Here is a 27227-nt window from a genome sequence, read left to right on the forward strand (position 1 = left end):
GCAGAAGTAAGGTTGTGTTTCAACCACAAACTTTTGAGTGGAAAATCCAACCAAAAACTCCAAAGATAGTGACTAATCAGGGGAAGCTGACACCTGTATCGCATTTATGACCTTTGTATATGTTGCATGTCTGACCTTGTATATTTGAACAAGCTCTGATGAGGGCTGATGAAAGGACAACTGAAATCTGAGTACTTCTGTCTTCCTAATCATTAGACAGATATTGATATATATTTAGATACTGAGATGTGATACCAACTTTTTTTCAAACTTGTTTTACACTTTTTGGAAAATAGAAGATAAACTATTAATGGTAACTTTGTTGGTCTATTACTTCTAAAAAATTCATTCCAACTCCTTAGAGCGCCAAATTACCCGAACTGAAACTATTTCCACATGGCCCTCCTTGTTTCTCTCATCCTCTACTTATGGCTGAGTAATGTGCGCCACCTGCAAACCCCACCCAAGTGAAGAGCTTTTTGATCATGTCCTCTCTCCTGTTTACTCTCCCACACAGGAGCTCCAGTTACCACTGCCACTTCCCCTGTCCAACTATCAACATCACACCTCATTACAACACAAGAGATTTCAGTCACCACTCAAACTCAGCTCATTTCTTTGTGGGTTTACATTGTCTCCTAAAATAGAAGCTGACAACTTTGTCCCTGTGGCATAACAGCCGTGCACGGTCCACTTAGTAGCTGCTTTGGAGAATCTTGCTCACAAAAAAAGAAGGAAATTAACAACCAAACCATGATGGCTGAGTAGAAACAAAACCCCCACTAAATGTGGCAAAAACAGTTTTGTAAAAAGTAATAATATCTAATTTGTCCTTGATGAAATATACCTCTTTCTGTCTCATGAGTTTTTTCACAGTAACTGTCTCTTTCAGAGCTTAAACTTTTGATATTGAATGCATGCAGTGTATCATCAAACCGGAAAAGCCATTAATGAATATTTCAAGTAAACCAAACCCTGTCTGATTCAGGAGATGACATATTGCAATTTAAAAGAGGCAATGTCCCTCTATAACTGCTGTTGACATTTCTTCAGCAACACATGCATGCACAGAAACTCGCACTATCGACCAGCAAGGTGCAGATTGCCATACTGGTTACAAATGAGTAGACAGAGTGATACACAGATGGAGCCTGTCTCATTTTCTACCTGTTGTGTAACACCTGTGACACAAAGAAAAATATCCTCATCAGCCCCACAAAGACTGTAAATAGTTTACAATATAAAATCAAGTCACAAACGTCAAATAATAGTCTAGAAATGTGGAATCCTATATTCTATCAGTTTGCTGCTGAATCATAATTACAATACCTGTGTCGAACAAATCTTAATTACTTTGGAGGCCAAAAGAATGGCACACCCTTGTATTTACCAAGATGTGCTGTGTACAGTTGAAGAGTGTGGCGCAGAACAATTTCAGCAGGAATGACAGGAATTCAGGATTACAACATTTCCCGGAATTTGTTTATCCAGGGGAAGAGCTATGCAAACAATTTCTATATACAGAACCTTATCACACCTACACAAAAGCAGTGTGTCTAACTACATCAAATATACTGTATCCTAGAGAGGAAATGTAAAAAAAACAACTATGCAAACGTAAAATATGCAGGTGATGTACTTTAGTAACATTAACAACTTGAAATCCTCAGATCAGAATATGACTTTTCAAGTTGAAATAATGCTTTCAAACTTGTTTTACACTTTTTGGAAAATAGAAGATAAACTATTAATGGTAACTTTGTTGGTCTATTACTTCTAAAAAATTCATTCCAACTCCTTAGAGCGCCAAATTACCCGAACTGAAACTATTTCCACATGGCCCTCCTTGTTTCTCTCATCAATTGCATCAATTGAAATCCTCAGATCAGAATATGACTTTTCAAGTTGAAATAATGCTTTTTTGACTCTGCTGCATCTGCCAGCCATTAAACCTATTCCACAGGCCAGTTTTTCCATGATGCCTGAGATTATTGAATGCACACTATGATGCTATCTTCAAGGCTTTTTAATATGGGATCCATTTGACTGATATAAGACCAAAATCAGTTATAACTTCCAAAGTTCGTCTTTACAGAACAAAGTAGGACGTCATTAGCAAACTAGTTGGCCAAAATCTCCTGCTATTCACAAATTTTCCCTACAGGGTTTCCTGTCCTGATCAGCAGGGGCAGATGGACCCCCTCATTACGGCGACCCCAGATGAAAATGAGAGCAAAATGAGGCCCATTACCATGCGGGCGTGACTAATATCCCCCTACAGACCTCTCCACACACTCTGGACACACGCACTTCACACACGCATCTCACGTGCACATGCTAGTCACACATGTACACACACAAAAAAAGCCAGATGTGCATGTGAATCAATAACGAGCATGTGAATCAATAATGAAACTGAGACAAGGGGAAGTTTGTAATAAACTTTTGCCCTATAATATTGACCAGATCTTAGGCTGTTTCATGGGGGGTGGGTATCTGTCTCGTACCTTGTTGTGCATCTTAAAGTTTGTTTAGCCATTCACATATGTGCGATTTCCTTTATGAACATTTCCTGATGTCATTGGTCCTAAATGCAACACTGGCTCAGCCTAATTCCTACCATCTCACAATCTTTTCACTCTTGTGCCTCTCTCTTTAATTCATCACCTTACTGGATTTGCAGTCATCAACCTCTAATCCACTAATGGTCTCACGCTAGCTTCAATCTTCAGGTTGGTATTTTTCCACTGATACTGTGGCCTGAATATATTTTCCAATCCAAACTGAACTGATCGAAAAGATAACCACCAGGGACACACAATGCCCAACAAAGGCATCAAGTGTTTTTCTTATTGTGCTCACGTTGTTCCATGCTTCACTTATATCGTCATCTCTGTTTTAACTGAACTATTTCTTCCTCTCTCAACCTTTCCCGTCTCTTGTGTTTTAACCGCCCTCCCTCGCCTTTGGTGAACAGGTTTGCAGAGTGATTTATAGCCTTGCAACAGGCTGGTAGACGAAGGAGGAGAAAGGGAGGCAACGTAGATCAAGAGAGGAGGGAGTGAGTAGACATGAGGCTGTTTGGCGTTTGAAGTACATGAAGGAGTAATATAAAATACACCTGGTCCGTCCATGGGGCACTCACTGTTCATAGAAACAAAGAGAGGGGAGGAGGGCACATGGGAGGAGAGAAGAGAGGGTTGGACCGCAGGGGAGAGTGGGGAAAGAGGGAAGAGAGGAGTGGATGGCGCAGGGAGGGGGGGGGTCACTCCGTGTTTCCTTTCAGAATGGCTTTTATGGTGTAACTTCAAACGCTGACCTCCCACGCCCCCACCCCTATATCACCCCGCTCCTTTACTCCATTCTCCCCTCCCTCCTCTTTCTCACTATTGTGTATGGCCAAGTGGACTGTAATTGGCTATTCTTTCATTAGGCTGATTTCAGTATTCTCTGCCCCCCCACAGGAAGAGGCCCTTTTGCTGCCCCTTAGAAGTAAGTGTATTTGTGTGTATGTGCGTGTGTGTGTGTATGTTATAAAATGTACCAGACGGTGGGTATCAGGTGGTTTGAAGCGATCTGCTCTGGCATTTCATTCACTGTGCGCCCCAAACTTCAACACAGGAACTGAAGGTAATCTAATTATGTTCTAACATGAGATTTCAGAAGTAACTCCATGAATTTCAGACACTGCTTAAATATGTATAAATTTAGTTTTGGATATTGCATATATTACATCTGCTTAAAACTATAGTTTGAAATTTTCAGAGGACATACAAAAAAAAAAAAAGGCAGCAGACTAGGCCAGATATTTATTCCATGTCACCAAGGGGCACTTGCCTAAATTGTTCAAGACATAAAATGAGCTGTACAAAAAGATGAGTGGCTTTGCGAAGGTTTCCAACCATCTACAACATGTGAGCAGATTCTGAGTGATATGTAAAAGCTGCTCTACTCTCGCTAATGACTTCAGGCCCTCTGTGGCTTATAGATCAGTGTGCGTTCATTAATGATGCAGGCGTGTGCAAGTGCTTGTGTCAATTAGTGGGTGGGGGGGATTAGCTGTCTCCAGAGAGTCCTAATTAACACTATAGACACCAACAAAACTTGTATTTTTCACTTTTTTATTTTGAAGTGAATACTGCAAATAGACAGGAAGTGTGGCAAAAGAGAGACGGATGCAAGGAAAGAAGATAAAGGTCAGTCCTGAATGTCAAGGCTCAGTGGTGGCAGCCTCCCCCAGACAAACACAGACACCACTTACACCTTGACAATGACCACACACACACACACCGTATGTGATGTATACAAGCTCTTAAAAGGTTAAACGTCAGTGGAGGACAACATAAACACAGACTCAAAGTACAGGGTAGTCTGTCCTAGCAGACACGACACATAAAGAGAGCAGAGGATAATTGTGTTGTCAGACAAACAAAATTTGTTCAAATCTCAAAAATCACAGCAAATGCCACAATCGTTACAAAGAAAGAAATTCCCAAAGGAGAAAGCGGACACATCACGAGTAAGTAGAGAGGCAAGAGACTTTAGATTGAAGACTTAATACTGCAGAGTGCCTACCTCTTTGTAGTTCACCTTGGGTTCTATTCTCTTCCGCTTTCTGCCCTTTCCCTGGTGACTCTGACTGAAGAGAATCCATTTTACAACCTGCAGGAGGGAGGATGGTGGGGGTGAAGTGGTGAAGGCGGGAAAAAGAGGTTGTGTAGAGGTATACAGGTAGAAAGATTGGAGTGAGAGGGAGGACAGCACGAGGAAGGATAGGGAAAAAATGGGAAGGATAATCACAAAGATTATCGCAAAGGTGTATTGAAAATGGAGATAGGAAGACAAAGTAAGACAAACAGCAAGTCGTCATGTTCATTAGCAAAAAGATTTAAGATACACTTTTTGTCTGAAGATTTAAGACACATTTAAAGAAAAATTCTTTAAAATGACTTTTTGTTAGCTTTTACAACACTTAACAAGTGCAAAGTAGACATCCAGTCAAATGCACATCCGGCTATTGCTCCTTCCTTCTAACACGGTTCTATAAATTCCAACTTTTCTGCGCTCACTCATGCAACATTTACAAGAGTGGAGCATGGTATCTCCTTACTCTGTAAATTTACATTAAACGGAATCAAAACCAAACTCTCTGCGCCTTCAACTGTTCATACACAGTAATCCACAATGCAGAGTGAACACACAGTTATGATATGCAGTCATTCAAGCCTTTTTTGTGTCCTAAGAAGTACAAATAATCCCTTCAGGTTTGATTATAAAGGATCTTAACAGAAAGATGAAAGGGAGGATTTCAAAATATAGGAGAAGCAATTAGGAACAACATGGGAGCTTTATAGGAAATCTAATAGGCAGCACACAGAATGACACGCAACAGATGCAGAGCGCTGTGTGCCGCACTTCACTCAGGGGCAGACAGAGGGAGAGACTCATACAGGGAGCAAATGAGAAAAAGAGGTAAATGAAGTACAAGAGAGGTAGAGATATAAGAAGGTATCAAAACACTGTGAAATAAAGCATTTAAAGACAATAAGGGGAGAGAAACAAATAAGGAGCAGTGAGAAGGAACATCAGCAAAATAACTTGGTGAAGGAAAAGAGACTGATGAGAATCAGATAATAACTGTAACGAGCAGTTAAAATTTTAAATCAGAAAGCTGCCTCGGAGTCTGTCTGCCACTCCCAGAAGATGAGAATAAGAGACAGGAAAAGAGAGAGGAGGAGAGAGTACCTACCTCTGCTTTGACTTCTTCCACCAGCCTCGTCTGTGACCACACGGCACTCCTTTCATACAGCCACTGAACAACAGAGAAGAAGGGAAAGCAGTGAGCCGGGGGCAAGTGATCAGGACGGAGTGGAATGCTTTGCAGAGGCAGAGTGCCCGAGCGAAGCAGGAAGGGGAGGGAGAAAGGAGAGGTGGGAGGAGAGGGAGGAGGTGGGAGCGCTATCACTTGTTCCTCTGACGGAAACTCGCTACTTGACTCCGGAGGATGAGAGAAAGGAGGAAAGTCAGGGAGAAGAGAGAAAAATGAGGAGGAGGAGGAGGAGGAAGGAAGGAAAAAAGATCACCTGACTTACAAGCAACCGACAGAATGGACACTCACCTTAGTCCTCTGCACATCTATTCCTCACACTCACACAAAATGTAGCTTTAGTCATGCAAAAACACACCTACGCAAAGCAGCTAGTAGGCACAAACATACTGCACTTACTATCTCACCTTATTAAGGCTTTCAGTAGAGCCACTGCTCAAGTGATGTGAATCACTCACTCACGAGAATGGTGACTGTTGTGCATACGTGTTTGTGTTAGTGTGGTGGGGAAAAGAAGGAGACAGAGAGTGGTATATGGAAGCCAATAATAATATCACACTGCTGACACACACACACACACACACATTCACACACACATACAGATACCCAAACAAACAAGAAGCAGCCGCGGCACATCATATCCAGCCTCAAGCAATGATACACACTCCACAGACATTCCCACGCACACACCAGCATGCGTTGCGTTTCAGCTGCCATCGTTACCATAGCCACACAGACACAAAGTTCAGTACTATAACTGCACAGCTATGTACTTCTGTATGACTATTTCACAAAAGTGCTCCAGCCGCAATAAAGGTACAGAGGGAGGGAGGTGTTAGAGTGGGCTATATAGAATCGAGTGAGTGTTGAGGCAGTAAATTGGCATTGTGTAACAGGATACTGCACATAGCTCTTTTGCTGCTCAGATCTCCACTACTATCCTCTGAATAGCAACCTCTTTGTCTGCCTCCAACTCCCTGGTCCTGTACCTTTGTTTGTGTAGGGTTTGTCTCATGAGTCATTATTAGTGCACCGTGTGTGCAAATTTAGCACTATTTCACTTTTAAGGCTGCAAACACAGCTGAGTTGTTGTGTTGGAAAAGTTTGACAGTCAGTTTTCAACAGCTCCAACAGGGATTTGGCTTAGCTGTGAGGGGAGATCCAGCCAGTTTTTGCCCGGAAGAACACAAAGAAACAACTTGAGTTTGTGATAACTGTCATTTATCAATAAACTAGCTAGAAAAAGACAAACGTAAATAATTAATGTCATAGATGTAGTTAAATGTAGAGAAGAGGGAATCAGGCTGAAAGCTCTGGCGAACCAAGGGTAGACTTTATTTAAACACAGTCTCTCAGCCTAGCTCCCTTCTCCCAAAGGGCGTGCTTACTCATCTAAACTCTGAGGTCTAAAATAGGCCTTCTCATTTCACATCTCTTACTCCAGGATTGGTGAATGTCATTGTTTATTATTAGGTCAAACCATTTCCTGCCTTATTCCAATTTGAGCACATTGTAGAGCGATGGATGGGAGGCAGATGGATATAGAGAAGCCAACAGAAAAAAAGATTTTAAAAATGTGTTTGCACCTTGTGTACACAACACACAAGCGTTTGCATTTGTAAAAGGTTTCAATCGATCTGGCTTATCTCAATAGCCGGTGACTGGCACATCTGAAAAAAAAAAGAAAAAAGAAAAAGAAGTCTGTGCAAGTGCACTCAGCCATCATCCAATCAGGTGTGAGAAAACAGCAGCCCATCCACACTGTCCTTCCCGGCCTCAGAGGCCCCTGAAGGGCTCCAGTTACATCATCACATAATCTAGAAGGTGAAGGTTCCCAGACATCAACCCAAGAGCAGACACACAAAAAACGAAGGTACTCACAGCGGTAAATAAGATCAGTTACCATGGAAATGGGAGAATTGAAGAATCTGTTAAAGTGGATTTATAGTGTGTGTGTGTAGCCTTGCAATCCTAGAATCTATGACAGTGGGTCTTTTTCTAGAGTGCAGAGTGAGAGTACAGAGGCAGAGCAGCACTGCTCACCATTTCCAGATAAAGTAAAAGAGATAGTCATTCAGTGACACAAGAGCAAGAGCACTGTACATTCAAAGTGATTTCTACTGAAGAAACTTCATCTTTTTTATGGGAAACCCGCCTAATAATTTCAAAACATTTCTTCATTTGGAGCTGCCGGAACATGCTGTGATATGGAAAGTAATCATCATCAAGCAGTATGTAAATGCCTACTGGCCAACAGTCACACATAATTTAAGCTGCTGTATGTATACAGGCCATCACTTTCAGTGGCATTACACAATTGTTTACAGCTGTTCAGTGCTGAGAGAAATGCTATCCAGCCATTGTCATAAATGCATGCAGCACATTCCGCCCAGGCCAACAAATGAGACTACAAGTAAGACTTCTGGATGTATGTATTAGATCTTAACCTATGTTTAAGTGTAGCTGATGACATGGTCTCAAAAGCCCATTGATTTATGATCATTTTGAAACAGCATTCTAGTATGTTGTACACTGTAACTTCAGTCTTCTTTTGGACATCATTAAATACTGAGGCCACTTTTTGCAATTTTAATTAATATGAATTAGAAGAAAAAAAAAACAATAAAAAAAAAAAAACAGACTGACAGAAAGACTCCTCATACCTTTGGTATTCCCGGTCGATCGAGCCAGTCAGCATAAATGGCACTAAGGGTGAGGCTTTTTCTGTGACACAATAGCACAAGTGTTAGCAATATTCCTATTATCAAAACTGTGATTATTATTGCCCAAGACAGCCTTTGAAAACATGTCTCTGGGAAAATATTGTAACGGGGTCATGGCAGACGTGAGTTTAGGCCAACACCTTAAACAAAAAGAGGGGCACACCCACTTTCCTATACAAGGTCAAGAAAACAGGCAAGTACAGACAATGAATTGGATTTACACACATGCATCTTTTGCGAGCGAATACTATGTGCATGCACGGGTGTAGCTGACTGGGGCGGGGGGCAGTCGATGTATTGGACATGAAAAATTTGAAATACCATTAACAGAACAACAAGTGACTGAACTGATTTGCAAAGACAAATGTGCATGCAAAAAAACATTCCACAGCAGTCAGATAGGATGTATGCAAACTGTAAATTATACTCTCAAAGCACACACAGAGTGGAGGAGTAACCACACAGCTTAACATTCACCACACTATCAATCCTACCCGTCCGTGCGTTGAAAAAAATTCCACATTTGCCATCTCTTAAGCTTTTACTGTGTACCGTGACGTTAGTCCATTAAAGGTGTTATTTTGTAATGAAACACTCTCGTTTGCATTTTTTTGGATGCTCATTTGTCCACAGCTCTGGAAACTGGAAACACTTCTGAACCTTACGTACAGTTACACAGGGTATTCTTAAACTTTGTTTTAAAGAGCCCATATCAGGTTTAGATGTATTAGCATTCATATTCTTACACTGCACATGACTGTAGCACCTTTGTCACGTCTGTCCAAAATGCTCTGTTTCTGAAACACTCCTGTCTTATTCTAAACTGCTCTGATTGGTCAGTAAGGGTGAAATACAAGACAGATGTTCCTTTCTGTTTGAGGTGTGCCGCACAAGCCGTGGGGGAGTTTCTGTTTAAACTTCCAATTTGGAACTTGGACATCCCAACTTTTCGGTGAAAATGGAAGGCTCCGTCAGAATCAGTACATATCAGCTAAACTGTGTTTTTCAATGCTTGAAGCTAAAGGTTAATATAACATCCAAATGCACACACTTCTATCTATGGGGACTGTACGTGTCTGTGTACAGTGACAGAGAATCAACAGACATTTGGGCCAACACAGAACCACCCTGATTTGAAGCTGATTTGCTATTTCCTCTGGATGGATGGAGAGAGTGGTTCAGTGGCTAAATGAAGCTCATGAGGTACTCTTTATAATCTGATATATACACAAGGATTTAACGCTCCAATTTTCACTGACATAAGGGACTTCACCATAAGGACAATTTCAGGTCTTGGCGAGAAGAGTTCAGCCATGATATTTAAGCTCATGAGTAATACGCTTTGTTGTTTTGCAAGATGTTTTTGGTTTTTCATTCTTGAATAGAATAGAAATAGAAAGAATAGAAAATAAATTTCTGTAATTCATTGGTTGGTCAACATACTGTCGCTGTGAGGAACCGTGATGCCTGGAAAATGTTGGATTCTAATTCAATTAAATCAATAAATCAAATGATTTTTTTTAAATGATATTTAATTCTATCATGTCTAGATAATTATGTATGAAGAAAGAGCATTACGTCTGACCATGAGAAGGTTGGCCATGACCCCCAGCAGTGGGTGTCTATTCTTATCCAAACCTTCTCGTCTTGTGTTGTTTACTGACTAAGGCATCAGGTCCAAATATTGACTGTGCCCAACTCCCTCTGTTTAATTCAATCAATCTCGGCTAGTCCAGCAGCACGCTCCACATGACAGAAAAGCAAAAAGACAACTGGTAGCAGAGGAAGAGAGGGGTCTGAAAAGAAGGGCTGAGCGTGGGAGAGAGAATGTGAAACACAGGCAGGGAAAAGAGCAAGGCAGAGAGAGTTGTGAAGGAAGAGGTTAATGAGGCAATGAGGAGGAATAGAAAACTGAATGATTAAGCACACGCAAAGAGGGTGAGAGAAAATTAAAGAGGAGGAGCGCAGGAGGAGCAGTTATCCTTTTACACTTCAATTAATATGAGAGCAGACAAGATTGTTCACTTAACAGGATTGGTGTTAGGATCTTTTATTGGCCATGTTTCTACACCAAGAGCAGATTATTTAAAGGGGGTATCACTACTTGTTCATGTTTTTTTACTTTACTTCTATTAACGTCACATCTGTCAACATCCGTTTCGGAAAAAAAAGTTTGAAAGCTACTCTAAAACAGAAAACTGACAAGTAAAGATATTTCTCATTTGACTAGAACTGGAAACCAGGCTACTACTACTTTAGAGCAAACCAAGGCGGATTAAATGCACCAATGCACTTTTGCATTATTCATGAATCACATTGTAATCATAGGCACTTACATACCTCTCCATGTCAGGAAAGGTAATCAGGAACATTTGCAGGAAATCCTGTTCAGAAAGAACAAAAAAGACAGACAGAAATGGAGGCATTTAGCGAGATGTGGGAGGAAGAGAAAAAGAGAGGAACGCATACCTGATCTTAAGTCGAGTGTACAAGGTCAAACAGTGTTTACGTTCCATCCATTATTTAGCGGGAAGATTCAGTCTGTCACAGCAGCAACAGGAGCCAGGTGGAGCACATCAGATAGCTCACACACACAAATACAGACTTCTAGGTGTGCTCACTCAGCTGCATGGCCCCAGCAGAATAAACCTATGTTGCTGCACTGATTTACAGTCATCAATCTGAGAAGCTGCTGGACCATTTTCAACCACAGTACACACAATTTTGCCAAAAAAAAAGTAAATCTGGAAAATATTTATCTTAACAGAATACATCCATTCATCCACTTTCTATACCCGTTTAATCCAATTTAGGGTCGCGAGGGAGCTGGAGCCTATCCCAACTGTCATTGAGTGAGAGGCAGGGTCCACCCTGGACAGTCCATCACAGGGCCACACAGAGACAAACGACACAAACATCCGTGCATGCTCACACTCACTTCTAGGGACAATTTAGAGTCACCAATTAACCTGACATGCTTGTTTTTGGATGGTGGGAGGAAGCCGAAGTACCTGGAGAGAACCCACGGATACACAGGGAGAACATGCAAACCCCACACAGAAGGGCCCCAGACGGGATTTGAACCTGGAACCTTTTAGCTGTGAGGCGGGTTAGGGTGCTAACCACCCCACCGCCATGCAACCCTAACAGAACACAATGGTTTGCAAATCATTAAACTGGAAAAGTTATGCAATGCTCACAACACCTGGTGCCACGAGATCCAGAAGCATTAGAGACTTCTCTTAGATCAACATCTTTTGAGAGATAAAGCAGATACTGTCCAGCCATTTTATAAATCAAAAATTGTCAGTCTTTCAAAGACAAAGGATGCTCCATCATAACATTAAACAAGAAAATGTATCATCTCAGTTGATATCAGCACACCATTCAAATGCCAGGATCATGGGGGAGCATAAGAGCATGTTATGGGCTATTTTGAACTACAAATGCTACCATCCAGTCAATGCATTTTTAAAGGAATATTTTGCTTCAGCAATATTCCAAAAACAGCATGGCTCTGGATTAAAAGAGTCCAAGAACTAAATTAGCCAGGCTGCAGTCTAAACCTGTTACCCACTGAACAGGTTAAAGCAGTTCAAATCCTCTAACATTGTCTATTTAGAATGAGAAAACATTTTGCTTTCACAACAACAGAAAAGTTGCCTCCTCAAGCTAACAGTCTAATGTTAAATGAAGAGGTGCTACAGTAGTGTGCATGCCCCTGTCCATTTAAAAAAAAAAATGCTGGTATCAAACTCAAAATGAGGATATATCAAAATCCTTTATGTTGTATTTGACTTGCAAACATAGAACGTTGTTTTTAGGTTTAGATTGTAAACAGCATCCCAGCATCAAATCTGCCAAGCCAAGATTGAGACTCTCCTCGAAGTAAATCAGTAAAAATCTAAAGCCTCACCTGAGACAAAACAAGCTGCCCGTGGTATTTTCTTACAAATAATCTGAAGAATTCAATCAGTTGCTGCTCTCCCACTTGACTGGCCAAGAATCTGAGGAAGAAGTAGCCCTGAATAAAGGGCAAAACAAATAAAGACAACAAAACGTGATCCATCATGACAGTACAGTACAGAGATACTTCAGTACACCTAACTTAAAGCATGCCAGCTAAAAGGATACTGAAGGATTATTTCTATCATTTGATTTGCTAAAAGCCCTTTCATTTCTTTTTCCCTTTCTTTTCCCCCCGGTACCCTGCCCCTATTTTGTCCCTGCCTTCCTGCTTTCACTATATTAATCTCTCACCTTCAGGTAGTGGACTTGCATGAAGGTCTTCTCAGGGTTGAGAGCATGTTTAACAGTGGAGGAGCCCGAGTCACTGACCTGACCGGTTTTCTCCATGTTCGGTCTGCAGCAGAACAAGAGCAGTGAAACAAAATTACACAGGGTGACAGGACAGGTAAAAGGGTCTGTGTAAAGTGCACAAAGGAAAAATTCCAACATAGGAAGGTGTCTAGAAAACAACATAAAAAGGCAGAAAGGCAAAAACAGAGTATGATGTAGCAGAAACTGAGAAAAGCATCTTTTTATTCTATTCCACTCTTAAAGACATTTCAGCTGCAAGAAAACCACAATTTCAACAGAACAGGTATACACTGTCAGAAACACTAAATTCAGCCACTCAGCCAATCCCTCAATAGTGGACACATTGCAGTGTTGTCATGCTTTGAGGCAGCCTGCAAATCAGGCAGTAGATTTATAACAGCATACTATAGTGTTAATATGACCTCACACTGCTGTGCTATTTAAAGCCCATGATACACAGAGCTAACATATAACTCTTTGACAAAGAAAAAATGTCTGCGACAACCAACACAAAAGAGCCAAGCTCTAGGATCCACTTTCTCTGTCACACGTGCACAAATCATACTTTCAGCCTCCATAAACACCAGCAAACAGATATCAAACTGATAAAAGCCTAGCAAACAAACCCTGACATGGGATGTTGTGCAATGATAGTTTCAGTTAGCTGGTATTGATCAGGACCAGCAGATTAACTCAGTTTGCCAATAGGAAGGCCTTGAAGGATCAGACTCCCACCAAGTCGATACTGCAGGCGCCTGGTCCACCAGTCAATACACCCTTCATCACTGGTGAGCACTTTTTCAGAAGATTGCTTCATGACAAGACCAGACACAAAAACGTGTGTGTACACGGACAAGCAGAGAGACCAAAGACACACACCAGAGATTTGCATAGGTCATGTAATCTGAATAATAGTTGATCAAATATTCTGTTTATTTGGCCAGCCACAGTGGAGCCAAAGAGTGGAGAGAGGGTGGATACGAAGAAGAACAAGGCAGACGAGAAAAGGAGGTGTGTGTGAGAAACGGAGGACAGAAGATAGACAGGAATGTTTGGTTTACTGACGTGACTAAAAATGGAAGTCATCAGTTTCCTGGAATTTCTAAATTCAACTGGACACTCTTACGAGGACTTTCATCATGCATCGGAGGGTGTGATCTACTTGTGTGCATGTATGCACGTCATGTAAATGCTATGTGTGAGAAACCTCACAAACACTAATGACCTGATTTTGGGAACAATTTGCAAATTATCCTCAGAGTTTGTACGATAAAAGCTGCAAATATTCCTTTCCTGAGGGTCAAATCAAAACACAATAGAGAGTTGGTTTTTACATCTAACAAGAAAGACTCCCTTGATGTTATTGGCCATGTATTTCTCCCCTTTTTAATTATGGTATGGGTATTTTTCAAAACCTGTTCTCTGTTCATTTCCATACCCACGGTGCCAGTGCTTGTCTGTTGATTAGATCAAAGTGGCTCTTTTTAGGGTTACCTTGGCATGCTGTATCCCTGGATGTCTATATGTCAGGGAAAAGAGAAACTAGGCCAGAAAACAAAAACAATGACAGAGCAAACATATCCAGAGAAAATTGTTCAATTTTGTGCATCTGAGACAACAGTGATAGATCAGAGAGAGAAAAAATGTCGATCCATCATTGGCCATGTTAGTCAAAGAACTCCACCCTTCTCATTGTCAAGACCAGGGATGTATATGGATGTGTTAATCCCTGACTTTTGCAGCCTCTGTTTGTCTGAGATGATTAACTAAAGCTTTAAGAGGAATTGCTGCTCACTGGCATGAACGTCGCACAATAGCTCAATGTATTTCAGAATAAATGGTGCTCTTATCCGACTTGTAAGCCTTGTGTGTAAGAGGGGGGGTGTTTGGCTTTGTGTCTGTATGTGTGTGTTGCCATGCGTACACCTGGGTGTGTCTGAGATTGAGAAGGAGAGAAAGAGGGAGAGGAAAACGGGAGCTATTACTGATAGAACCTAATGTCAAACACGCACACATGCACAAAATCACACACTACACACACAAACACAAGAGGTTTATAGCTCCGCAAGCCATATCCTGACAAATTACACTGGGTTGACTGTGGAAACCGGATAAGGTAGAGCAGCGCTCCCAGCAGCCCAGTAAATCAGCAGGGAGAATGGCGTCTGGCCCAGGCTGCCCTAAATATAACTCATCTGAAATGGACTGATAAACACTGGCCACTGGGGCCCCTGCTGGATTGTGGGGTGTCAATTGTGACCTACTGAACTTGGATAGAACAACCTGCCATCTAGCCATTGTGTGTACGTTTATGTGTGTAAACTGGTGAGGATGGTGTGCTTATCTCTATGTATAATCCCTTTCCTTCCCTTAAAAGAAAAAAATAAATTCTCTGTGTATTGTCACAGCCAGCTCTTGTATATTTGTTCTATGTTTAAACACTTTCTAATGACATCAGAGCAGCACGGTCACACACAAGCAGACTATCTGTAATTCCCTGGCTTGAACTAATTGTATAGCTTCATTATGTCCATCAAAACCTATATTTATCACCTAAATATCTGAGCTCAAAGTTTCTGGCTAGATTATAGGCTTGAAATCAGTTTATCCAGACATATCTTAAAATATATCAGGTTTATACACAAATTAATGTTGGAAGAAAACTACATCAGGTGACAAGGGGTCAAATGTCAACGGTGAGCTGGAGGACGGTCAAGGAGGCCATTTACAATCAACACCATAAAACCTCCAAGGACTCAGACTGGAATTACAATTTCCCTTTAAACTATGAAGACATCTGATGACACCTGACCCAAGTCATCCTCACGTTCTCCTAAGTAGATATTGTCAAAGACTTGAAAATGCTAAAAAATTAAAGTCAATCTACTTGTGATTTTACTGTATGTATCCATCCATCCATCCATTTTCTAAACCCGCTTAACCAACTCAGGGTCGTAGAGCCTATTCCAGCTGTCATTGGGCGAGAGGCAGGGCACACCTTAGACTAGTCGCCAACCCATTGATGTATTCATCACTTTATTGGTAACACAAACTCCTCCCTTTTGTGCAAAAAGAGAAGTCAAACATTAACGCTGAATGTTGTGCATCACATCAGATAAAACTTTTGATATGTTTACTTAAATATTCCATAAAATCTTTCATTTAAACATCAGCATTTATTTATAGGATGAGATAGAAAGAAACAGCATGTAAATTAGCAGCAACGACCCTTGTAAATATTCAGTCATTGTTATTTATTTATTTATTTATGTTTTATTGAAATCTTTACTTTAAGGCATTGTACTTGCCAAGAAAAATCTTGGAAATGATATCAAAGCACTTCGTAATCATACAATTATGACACATCGCCACTGAAATTCAAGCAATAATTAGCTCTGCTATAATGTACAAGTTGACAAGTGTGGAAAAACACAAGCGTACTGAGTTAAGTAGTAAGTAAAGGCTATGCTGCATCTGACAATGACTCAACATGTTCAGTCATTAATGTGTGAGCAGGTTTCCCTTATGCCTCAACATGCTTTACAAATGCTAAAAGATATATTAGGATGAGGAAATGTCTTCTCTTTGTTTGCCACTTTAGCAGTTATTTGGGTTTTCTATGAATATACAACACATAGTGTTACCATGTAATGTAATGCGTCAAAATGTGTGCATCCACACACAGACAGTACATGTATATGAGAGTGCACAAATAGTTTTTGCTTTTCAAATGTTAGTTTTATGTTGTTGCTTTAACCCCGCAGTAGGAGAGAAACCTGAACCTGATCCTCCTAATCACCTGTGTGTCCGCCTTGTTGGGGAACACCCAAATAGACAGCCAGAGACACACACACACACACACACACACACACACACACAGCCTATTTAACCCTTTCACTTCCACACACATCCTCTTTTTTCAAGATTTACATTGCTGTTTTTATATATGCACTACCACCCTGAAACATCTTTACACATGTTCTGGAGGAGCTGCATGTGATGTTTATTCTGCCAGTTTCCTAGTAAAATATCTAAAAAATAGCAAAATGAGACTATGAACAAATACAGCAGACAAGGAATGAAGCAGCAACTGTACGCTAAGTTGCTGCTTCATACTTTTTTGCTGTTGGCCTCTATGTTGCTCCCTTCTTGCTCAATGTCATTATGACAGATAGACATTAAAGATCGACAGGAAAACATCCTTCTCCACAGTGTACTCTTAGCATCATGCCTTGACTCCTGTGAGTGCTGTCCAAGCTCTAGTCCAGAGTTTTTTTTTCCATGTTTTGAGAACGTGTCTCAAGTGGAGAATCTCCCCCTGCACAGTGCATCTGTCAACAGGCATCTGCGGAAAAGATCTGTAGCCGTTCAATCTCGGTCTTTGGTGATTATGTGTGAAAACTGCTTTTGTCACAGTCTTGGCTACCATATTCAAAGCCTGCTAAGATGTGAAGGTTGTCAGCATGTTTGTTTAAAGAGTTTCCTCATTTCTAAACACAGTCTCCCTTGATGGATGAGGACTCCGAAAATACATAAAAACTTAAAATCACTGTTGTCAATAATCAAACCCCAATGCTTCATACACTATTAAGACATCATTTATGTAAATTCTAAATACTTTTGTGTTGGATGTGTTTCAGTTGGATGTGACTTGGCCAAAGGGAGGTTCCAAGCAGAGGTGACATGAAATTACTAATACACTGCTTTTCTGTTACAGCCTCTTATTAGCGGGATGCTAAGTATGCTAACAGGGCAGTTTCACCATTTAAAGAGTTAACTCCTGATTTAGGTTCACATCTTTAATCCCCTGATGACAATGTTCTTCCACCCTGGATTAAACACACAGGGTGTGGGTCCCACATTGTCAGGATCAGATGAAGAATTTGCCTGTTTCTGCTGTTCTCGTGTAATGAACTTTTCTGAGACATGACAGTGCAGCACACCTGAGTATATTTTGTTGCCACACCTGCCACACCTGTGTCCCTGGAATGCACATAGCTTACATTTGTGTCTGCGTGTGCAGACACTATGGAAAAATTGGGTGAAGCCGAACATAAAAAAAAAAAAAAAAGAATGAAAAAAAAAATCCCCTTTCCCTTAAAACTGTGCTGCTACCATGTTTATGGGTACTTTGGTTGTTGTGAAAATTCCGATTGCTTCACATGAATGTCTTTTAGGCCTCCTTTTCTGACTTTACAAAAGTTTAGCAATAATCCAAATTATTAACAGCTATGAAAGACTGCCTTGAAAAACCGACTGTATATCATTTGCAGAAATTCCAAAACAATCACAAATACATTTGCTTTGAGTAGCAGTGTTCCTGATGCTTGTTTAATAAATGCATTACAGTAGAAAGTGGGTCAAGCATCAATACCAGAGACGCATCAATAAACTGTTACACTGACTCCTGTAATAAGAAGTTAGCAACACCTCCATCACCGCATTTTAGTAAAGTATTTGGGGTCAAGTAAATGTCAAATGCACTCCAGTGCTGTTTCGTTATCCTTCATGATGTTACTAAAGCACACAAAATGTTAAAGCATTTCAACAGAAACACACACCTGAGGATCTGAAGTTCCTCTTTTGAGTTCTGCAACTCATCAGAAAGTCTCCTCCATCTCAGCAGTGCCTTTAGGTCAAACTGCTCTGTCGTCTCTTGCAAAGAGAGCTAAAGAGAGAGAAAGATGGAAAGAACCAACATGTAAATATACATATATATATATATATATATATATTATGAAAGAATCACAAATAATCCATTTAAAATTTATCATCATTTCTGCCTCTGTATCTTGTTGATTTTGGCAACATGTTTGAATCAGTATGGGTGAATCAATTTTACCAGAGCCAAGTTCATATCATAAAGGTGTCATGATGAAATAGTACAGACAAAAGGAAAAACACTGGGGAAAATCTAAATGGTGTGGGAATGCAAGAAGGAGGATTAGGTCTGCATGCACATCAACTCCAGGATTACAGCTGACGTATGTGTTGCAACCAAGTGTACATACCAGTGTTACACCCACTTCTTTTGTTCCCTTGTTTTCTTTTTTTCTAATTTGTGAAGGGCACGTGAAGCCGTGTAAAGTACAAACTCTTCACACTTGACTGAACTTTTATTCACTTTCTTTATTTCTCAATTCAGTGCATGATCTCACCCTTTTAAATACTCATTTATCGAGGGATGCTATTTTTACTTCTCCGTAGGCTCTGTGCTTATAATATTATAAAATATTTTCTCTTTCATGTTGCTTGCCAAACCTCTCTGACCTTTCACAAACTCACTTTTTGTTTCTTGTTTATGCTTTTTTTGGACATGTATTGATGACATGTGACATGTTTCCCCATTAGCTTGATGATTAATGGTTTTAACTCAGCAATCTTACTGCCAACTACTGTCGAGATGCATTCCAACCAAAACAGTTAAATGTATCTATTCTGGAGCAGCTGTTGAAGTAAAAAAGGAAAATTGGAATGTAGCAGTTTTTCAGTTTCTGCATCATCCTAATGTCAAGAAAGTGTTTTTTGAGTCTCTGCTGTATCTTCTTCAAAATATATTAGCTGCATATTGAGAACTTATATTGAACTTATATTGCCATTGAAAAGTTCTTGTTTACTAGCCTAAAGAGGCCGCTAAGAAGTTATTATCATAACATATCATATTATCATAAAGACAATAACAATCATATGAGGGTGAATTGTACTTGTTGTGCTTTGGCCCAAATAATGTCTTCCAGGCAGGTAGCAAAGCCCTCACTGATCCATTCCTCAGTCCAGTCTCTGGCCCCGATAACCAAGCCAAACCAGGAATGGGCAATCTCATGGCAAATCCGGGACCCACACAGAGACAAGCTGTTCATTCCAGGTCCAGGACTTTCATCATACAACACACTCTGGGATAGGAAAATCATATGAGGGCTGTGGAAGACAAATGGCATGGCATTACTTACAGTTAAGGATAAAAAAAATAGGGATAAAGGCAATTTAATTAATTCTAAAGGGGATCGAAAGAGTAAGCGAACTAAATTGGAGATTAAAATTGAATGACTAGGGAATAAAAGGTTTTCATAATAAAAGAGGTTCAGAATGAAAGGGAAAGACAAGGCAACAAAGGTCAACTTAAATTATTGGAATCAAAGGAATACAATACAAAGAAGTTCCCTCCAAAATGATGTATTACTGATGTCATGCTCAACACCTATAATTACAGAAAATCGAGCCTGATCATGTCATGTACAAACAACCCATGAGTGTTCTAATTAGCATGGGAGTCACAAACTAACCAACCTTTTCTCCATCCTCTATATTCCATTTAGTTAAACACAGTTTACTCATGAAGCACTCATTTCAGACATAACCGAGCTGTAGAAACTGAACTTCCAGCCTACAGTAGGCAATTCTGATAGCTTTTGCAGGACTGTTACAAAGTGACTTTTAGAAATATATGTTTGTGAATAATCATACAGCAAGTTAAGTGTATCCCAAGGAACAGTATATGTAAATCTCAAGTGGCATTTGCCACGATGCATTGATAATAATCTATTTTCAAAACATTTTGATGACACGTCACACAAAGCGCTTTGAAATATTTCAAAGATATGAGGTTCTTACGTATAGACGATTAAGTTAACTTTTCAAGTGCCTCATTACGCTTTTTTTTAGCTGACAAGAACATTTCATAAAAGCTCTGAGTAAACCAAAACTGAAGGGGAAACAGTTTGCAAACCCATGTTAATATACACCACTTCACAGTGTGCAAATCACAGTTTCCTTTTTTAAAAAGCCAACACCCTTCAACTTTCCCTTTCTTCTCAATTAAGAAAGTAAATTTTAGGTTTGACAGGAAAAGTATTTTCACTGCTAAACGCTTGCCTGCAGCAAATATTTCACTGCTGATATAAGCACAGTGCCACACCTCATTCATGTACCAGTTGGCTCGCTATCTTCGAGTGCACCAAGTCTGAATATTGAAAATGAATAAATCAAACTAATAAGGGGTAACAGATTTTTATACTCAAAAGAACATAAAACTCGAGCGTTACTTTGTGAGTGAATCCTCTGCCAAAGCCAAAAGCACTCCACTGCCATTTTAAGATATGAGTAAAACAATGACAAACATGTATGCAGTTTGTCACACCAGATAATCACACAACCAAACAATGAGTTCAGAATGATAAACACTACTAAAATACAGTAAAAAAAACAACAACTTTACTTTCCCTTTAAATTTCTGCAGCAATAATTTGATCTTGTGTTAACCTTGTGTGGTGACTGTAGACGTGTTACTACAAGGATGATATGTGATTGAGAAATTGCAGTGAAAAAAAAAGGAGCTAGACCAAAAAAGGACAATCCGCTGTTTAAAAAACATTTGTGTAACTCTGCATATTAAAACCTAAGAGAATAACAGAATTGTACATATTGCAAATTCTCAGATATATTTTTATACATTATATAAGAGATGAGCTGACAAGCCAATTCGCAGAGACATGTCAAAGCCAAGTTCATGACTGAAGACTTTTCTGGAATGCCCCCCCCCCTCCCCTTTTTTTTTTTTTTTTGCAACAAGCTCTTGGTACCCTGAGGGGCTTAGGGCCGCCAATGTGTGAGAGGAAAGCTATTCTTCAACAGAAGAATGGCAAAAAGGTTGTAGAGGTGTGAATGAATAGTCTCTCTTTCTCCTGGCCCATATAACAACACCAGACTGTCTGGGGATCCTTTCACACTCTCTAGATCTTAAGTGTCCAGAGCACCATTGACCTGACATCTGCAGGGTAATTTATGGCGGATTGCAGGTTCCTTGTGAAAAGGTTTTTTTAAAAGGCTTTTTTTTTACCATCCTACTCCTGTGACAAATATGTTAAGGATAACTATATGTTACAGAAGAAATAACTCTGTGTTTTATGTGACTTTAACCAGCCTTGTAAAGCATAGTCATTATGTCACCTGGATGTAAGAGTAATGGAAAAGAATGTCATGTGAAAAAGTATGAGCCCACTGCCAGCTACTGACACAGCTACAAATATCTCACCTGTTGCAGTGACAGTTTACTCCCACACCTACCAGAAGCCCACATGCTGTCGCTATTGATGAATAACAGAGAGCTGTTCTCATCAAGACAAGATTAGCTTCTTAAATCACCACAGGAGTTATTTTTTCCTCCACATAACCTAATTATGGTGACAAGAAAAGTCGATTATAAAGGAAATCACATAGTAAAGACACAGGTGTGCCAGACAGCCTATTTTTGGTGAGAACCAAACCGGACATCTGAGCAGCACCACTACTCCTTATTTCCCTGAGGACTGTTACATCAGATAAAAGGCATGCTGTCGCCCTCTATTATTTAGGAACATGTCAGCATCATAGAATGGGGTCTCATGGGCATCATTTCTGAGACAGCATCACAAATCTAATTCCTTGTTTTTCCTGATTACACAAACAAAGGCTCTCACTGGAGCAGGAGATGCTAACATTAGCCTTATGAGTTTCTTTGTGGCCTAATCTTCTTCCCCCACAATTGGATAAGCATGCCTTTGTTGTCAGTTCCAGCACTGCATTTGTGTGTGTCTGTGTGTGTGAGGTAGTGAGTGTGAAACACAAAGACAGCCTTTCAGAGACGGCGCTTGCACATGTTCCTCTGAGGGAGACGGAATCCATCACTACAGTGACAAATAGTGTCATCCCACCACGGTGGTGATGAATAACAACGGCATCTTTCACGTTCGCTGATACACTGACAGACATTAGTTGACATCAGGGACCTGTCAGGGATAAATGCATGAGGAGACTTTTACACAGATCCATGCATATGTAATCGCTGTGTAGGCGCACCTTTAATCTTTTACCATTGTATCTGGTGAGCGATCTAAAGTCTTAGTGGTTTTCAAATAAAAGCGCATTCATTTGCAAGACAAAACTGTCCCAAATGCCACTGATATAATGTGGTTTTGATTTCTCCCATTGAGCTATTTCACAAACTTATCTCATGAATTATTTATTGAAGAACAAATTATGCCAATAACTTCAATCACATAGCCTTAAAGCATAGTAAGCAGAATATTCCAAAAAATTACAACAGATATCTTTCTAGATAAGTTATCCATTTTCATGTCCTATTTGCTGTGTTTAAGATATTTTGTGTGCAGACACCAGCCAGTGGCAGTGAGCAGGTGTAAGAACAATTTTTTAAAAGCGATTAGTTCATATTGCTGTTTGTGGACATCTGTGCTACACATATACAGGCTCTTTCTGCGACTTCCACAAATAGAACAATCCAACCACTGTGTCTTCCCATGAGGTTGTGTGGAGGTGTGTGGCCATGTTAATTTGTGCTTTCAAGTTATACAACTGTAAAAGGATATCTAACAAATGTTTATTTCTCACATTTACAGCTTTGCTCCAGGCTGACCACAGTTTGTTTTCTACTTTCCCTTTCTCCTCTACCTCTGCTATTTCACCTCACTCTCGCTTAAGCAAGAGTTAAACAGTTTGAAAACAGTGACATGTTGTCAGGTAGTTATTATGTTGCTCCCAGAAAATGTTCAGGTGCATTATTTTTGACTAATTTGCACCCCTCAGTGTTGTGTATCTCACACTTGGGGACTAAGTTTGAGACTAAGTATGATAAAAACTTTTTTTTTTTTACATTTTCAACTCTTTGGCAGCTTATTAGGAGCTCATACTCTCTGTTTGTGACTGAGGATTTCAGCGGTGAGTTCATAAACTACCGTAAGTTCACCTTCAGTAGTTGCCAGTAAACTTATTTAGACTTTTTTTTATCATTAGACTTTGTGTTAATGACCTTTTCCAGATGTTAAATCTGCGAGAGAGCCTTGAACGAAAAGTCTATTATAAGATGTGCCGCATTTATGTAAATAATAAATCAATGACATCCATGATAGTGATGGGGCAAACTGGCAAATTTGGACAGGACCTTCTGATTATCAAAAAATAATAATATCCTCAGAATTACCAAAACTTAATGTTTAATGGATGAATGTCTGAAATGGTGTCACATTTACAGCATGAAAATGAATTCATATTAGCAAGCCCTGTTTTGTGTCACCTTTTGATGTCCATGATGTCTAAGTGTTTTTAATTAGCTGCTAGCTGGACAACAAATTGCCTTGTGGGTGTAATAAAGCTCTGCTCTCTGCTTCCCTTGACAGAGTTTTGCTCTTCTGAAGAACCAAACGGGGGAATTATATGGAATTATACTTTCTGACATTTGAAGGTTGCCAAACATAGATTCTAGTCTCTCCATGTATTTTTTTACTTTAACAGTCTCAGAGAAAACTATGCAGAAATCACTAAAAAACACTCAAACTCTGCAAATTTTATGAATGTCATGGGGCTTGAAAGAACTATGATTTAATATCTTGATAAAAAAAAAAGAACTGATCGCAGTGAATGGCATAGAGCAACAGAGACCTCAGGTGAGACCCTTGATGGAGGTACCCCATTGAGTTTTAACGCACAAAATGAAATTCTGATTAAAGTCCTCCTGTGCTTTCTAACACGACAACCTGACAACTCTGAGATATCAAGGTTGGTTTGGCCTAAGGGCTTCAGAGGTGTGAACCAGGGCAAATCTTCAATTTGGTAAGAAACAGATTGCAATAGTGTCTTGCTCCTCCATCTCTCCATCCATTATTCATCCTTCCATCCATCGTTACTGGCTGTAGGCCATTTTTCCCCCAGCGGGACACTTCCATGCATAATGCAGCAGGGGCCTTATGATAGTCCTGTAATTGACATCCCCAGCCCGGCTCAGCCTATTGCTGGGACACCAGTAAAAAAGCCCCATGAGACAGGGGGACAAGGCAAAAAATGATGAGGGCAGAGTGTGTCTATACTAGATGTGTAAAATCAGAGAGTATGAGCAACAGCGACACGCTGAACAACAGACAAAAAAGATGAAATCGAATAAAATCAAAATAAACTGCTGGATATTTAGGGAGAAAAAAAAAGAGGTACAAGGAGGAAAGAAGGTGACATCTGTCATCCTGTGTAAAACATTTTGCTATTTTCCAAGAGCAGTGTCATCTCCCGGGTGTGATTACTGTTGAACTATTGAGCCAACACGAAACAGATGCTGTTGTGCACATAACTACACACTGACACAGAAACACAGAAACACTTTTAAGGCACACTGACAGGCCAATACATAAATGGACAAAAAGCACCCGTTAGACAACTAACCCAAAAAATAAAGCTTGTCTACTCCTTTGCATTCACACACAGGTTGGAGGACTGGTCTATCCTGGCTTACGGGAATAGGCTTTGTCTCCTTTCCCTCCCTCTAACACAGAGTCTGTGTGCTATTTTAGACCCAGGAGCTGGTTTGACCAAACTCCTACCACCCTTCGTTCTTTTTTTCTAACAAGTCTGACTTCAAATGTCTGGCATTCCAGACTGGCTGCAGAACAGCTCTCTGCTCCCAGACGGGGCCCCATAGGGCCAGGCCAAATGCCACACCATGTAGGGGCTGATCACATGAACAAGAGCCAGGCTGAGGCCCTCAGAGAGCCGCCCCACCTACATACACTTCATCGCATCAGAGCCTGAAAATAAATAATAGAAATGACACCAGAGGTCATCTGGTGCGAGGACGCAAGTTTGTTCCTTGAGTCTGGAGAGAGGCAGGCTTTGAAGTACAATAATGGATAAGACCACAGGTGTGAAACCCTTTCTTGCATATACTGACACTAAGCTCTGAGAGAATAAATGGTATCATGTGGGCCATTTTATAACTACATGATATCAGGAATACTTGTGTCCAGAGCACCTACATAAACAACCACAAATACATCCACTCATAAACCCCCATGTTTTGAAAACAGCCTACTCTCAATATGAATTAGTGGTAAAATGACAGCAGATGTCTGATCCATCTTTTCTTAAGGTAAAAAAAAGAAATAAATTCATGGTGCACTTTGTTCCCTGTTTAGTGCAGACAGAAGAAAAAAAAAACAATTATGTCATGACACAGGAATGTCCTAGTGAGTGTAATTGTGTGTGTGCAGGAAGCTGGAGTGCATAATTAAAAAAGCATTGACACGTACTGGCACTTCTTTCTGTGGTTTAATGCCATCAAACTCTCAATTCATTAGAGACCAAACAGCAACAATTTTACAACACAAGAGGCTAAACACACACCTATACTGTCTTAATACTCTTTAACATGGATAATTTAAGAAGGGGCACACACAATATCTTAATGAGTGCTATTGCAATGGAGTTTGGTGTAATTCTGGTCTTAACAAGGCCCCGTCAATCAGCTTAAGGGAGCTGTTGACATGACATTTATTTCTCATTACCCACATTCCCGTATCATTGTTACCATTTGCATGCAAACCCCATCACTCATCACACAGCACTCAGATTCCCTCTTTTGGCTTACACTACTGCCTCAATGAAAAGGACAGGACAAATCTGTTTCACAGGATTATAATTTGAGACACTTTCTTGCCTGTGGGGTAATAAATAGCCAATTTTTTTTTTCTCCCTTATGTAATGTGAGAGAATGAGACAGTGAGGAGATGGAAAGTGAGACGGCTCAGTGCTGTAAGGCTATATGAGAAGTGTTTGACAGAATGGAAAGATGGATGAAGGTGAGATCGAAGTGAAATTAGCCAGTGAGCAGAGCTGTCTCTTCAAAGGAGGTTTAAGGCTGACACCTGACTGGGCTGCCTGTCTGTTACCATGTCTGATACCATGCAAGTTAAAGGTGTCTAATATAAATACTTTTTACAGCTTACAAATTCAGTGCTTCAATATATATATTAAAAGAAAAAAATGGTAAAACAGAGCCACCACTCTTTAAGGTGTGCTTAGATACACTAGTGCTACTAAATCAAAATCAGCAAGTTAACTTATTTGGCAGCTATAATGCTCTATCATTAATTTCACGTAATTTCATGTTCCTGTGGTAAATTTTCTTGTAAGAATCTGTCTTTTTAGTCAACAAAAATTGAAAATCCACCAGCTTATCTCATTCCTCAGGGCTAAAAGTCAAACTCGTACATCTACAGCAATACAACAGGGCATTTCTAATCACTTGTTTCAAATGTCTCAATTTGGTAGACAGATGACCTACAGACATTTAAGTGTCAAGATTTCCTAAGACAAATAAAATTACTTCCAGCCTTTAGGTTCCACTGTCACTTGCACGCCCCAGGATGTACGCGAAGATCAGCAGCAGCATCCCTACTTCCCACAATGGGCTCATCCATCACTCAGGGGAACGTATCCTGTGTTAGTAAAATGGGGGTGCAGTGACAGGCCAGTCTTGCCAGAGACTCTAATCCAGAGTTATGGCACAGTGTGCCTGTGTTACTGTTAAATGTAGTACT

The 27227-nt window shown here is 40.2% G+C and overlaps 1 protein-coding gene across 1 annotated transcript in view; it reads right to left on the bottom strand.

Moving 5' to 3' along the window:
- aopep (aminopeptidase O (putative)) overlaps positions 1 to 27227 on the bottom strand; it is a 69032-nt gene that overhangs the window by 28769 nt on the left and 13036 nt on the right. The window contains exons 7-14 of the mRNA XM_072387741.1: positions 19575 to 19788; positions 18432 to 18538; positions 12811 to 12913; positions 12467 to 12574; positions 10891 to 10934; positions 8491 to 8551; positions 5750 to 5812; positions 4576 to 4662 (exon numbers count right to left, since the gene is read on the bottom strand). Coding sequence (XP_072243842.1) covers positions 4576 to 4662; positions 5750 to 5812; positions 8491 to 8551; positions 10891 to 10934; positions 12467 to 12574; positions 12811 to 12913; positions 18432 to 18538; positions 19575 to 19788 — 787 coding nt within the window. The remainder of the gene's footprint in view (positions 1 to 4575; positions 4663 to 5749; positions 5813 to 8490; positions 8552 to 10890; positions 10935 to 12466; positions 12575 to 12810; positions 12914 to 18431; positions 18539 to 19574; positions 19789 to 27227) is intronic.

The sequence above is a fragment of the Leuresthes tenuis genome, unplaced genomic scaffold (assembly GCF_036924035.1).
Source record: "Leuresthes tenuis unplaced genomic scaffold, fLeuTen1.0.hap1 SCAF_6, whole genome shotgun sequence".
NCBI lineage: Eukaryota > Metazoa > Chordata > Actinopteri > Atheriniformes > Atherinopsidae > Leuresthes > Leuresthes tenuis.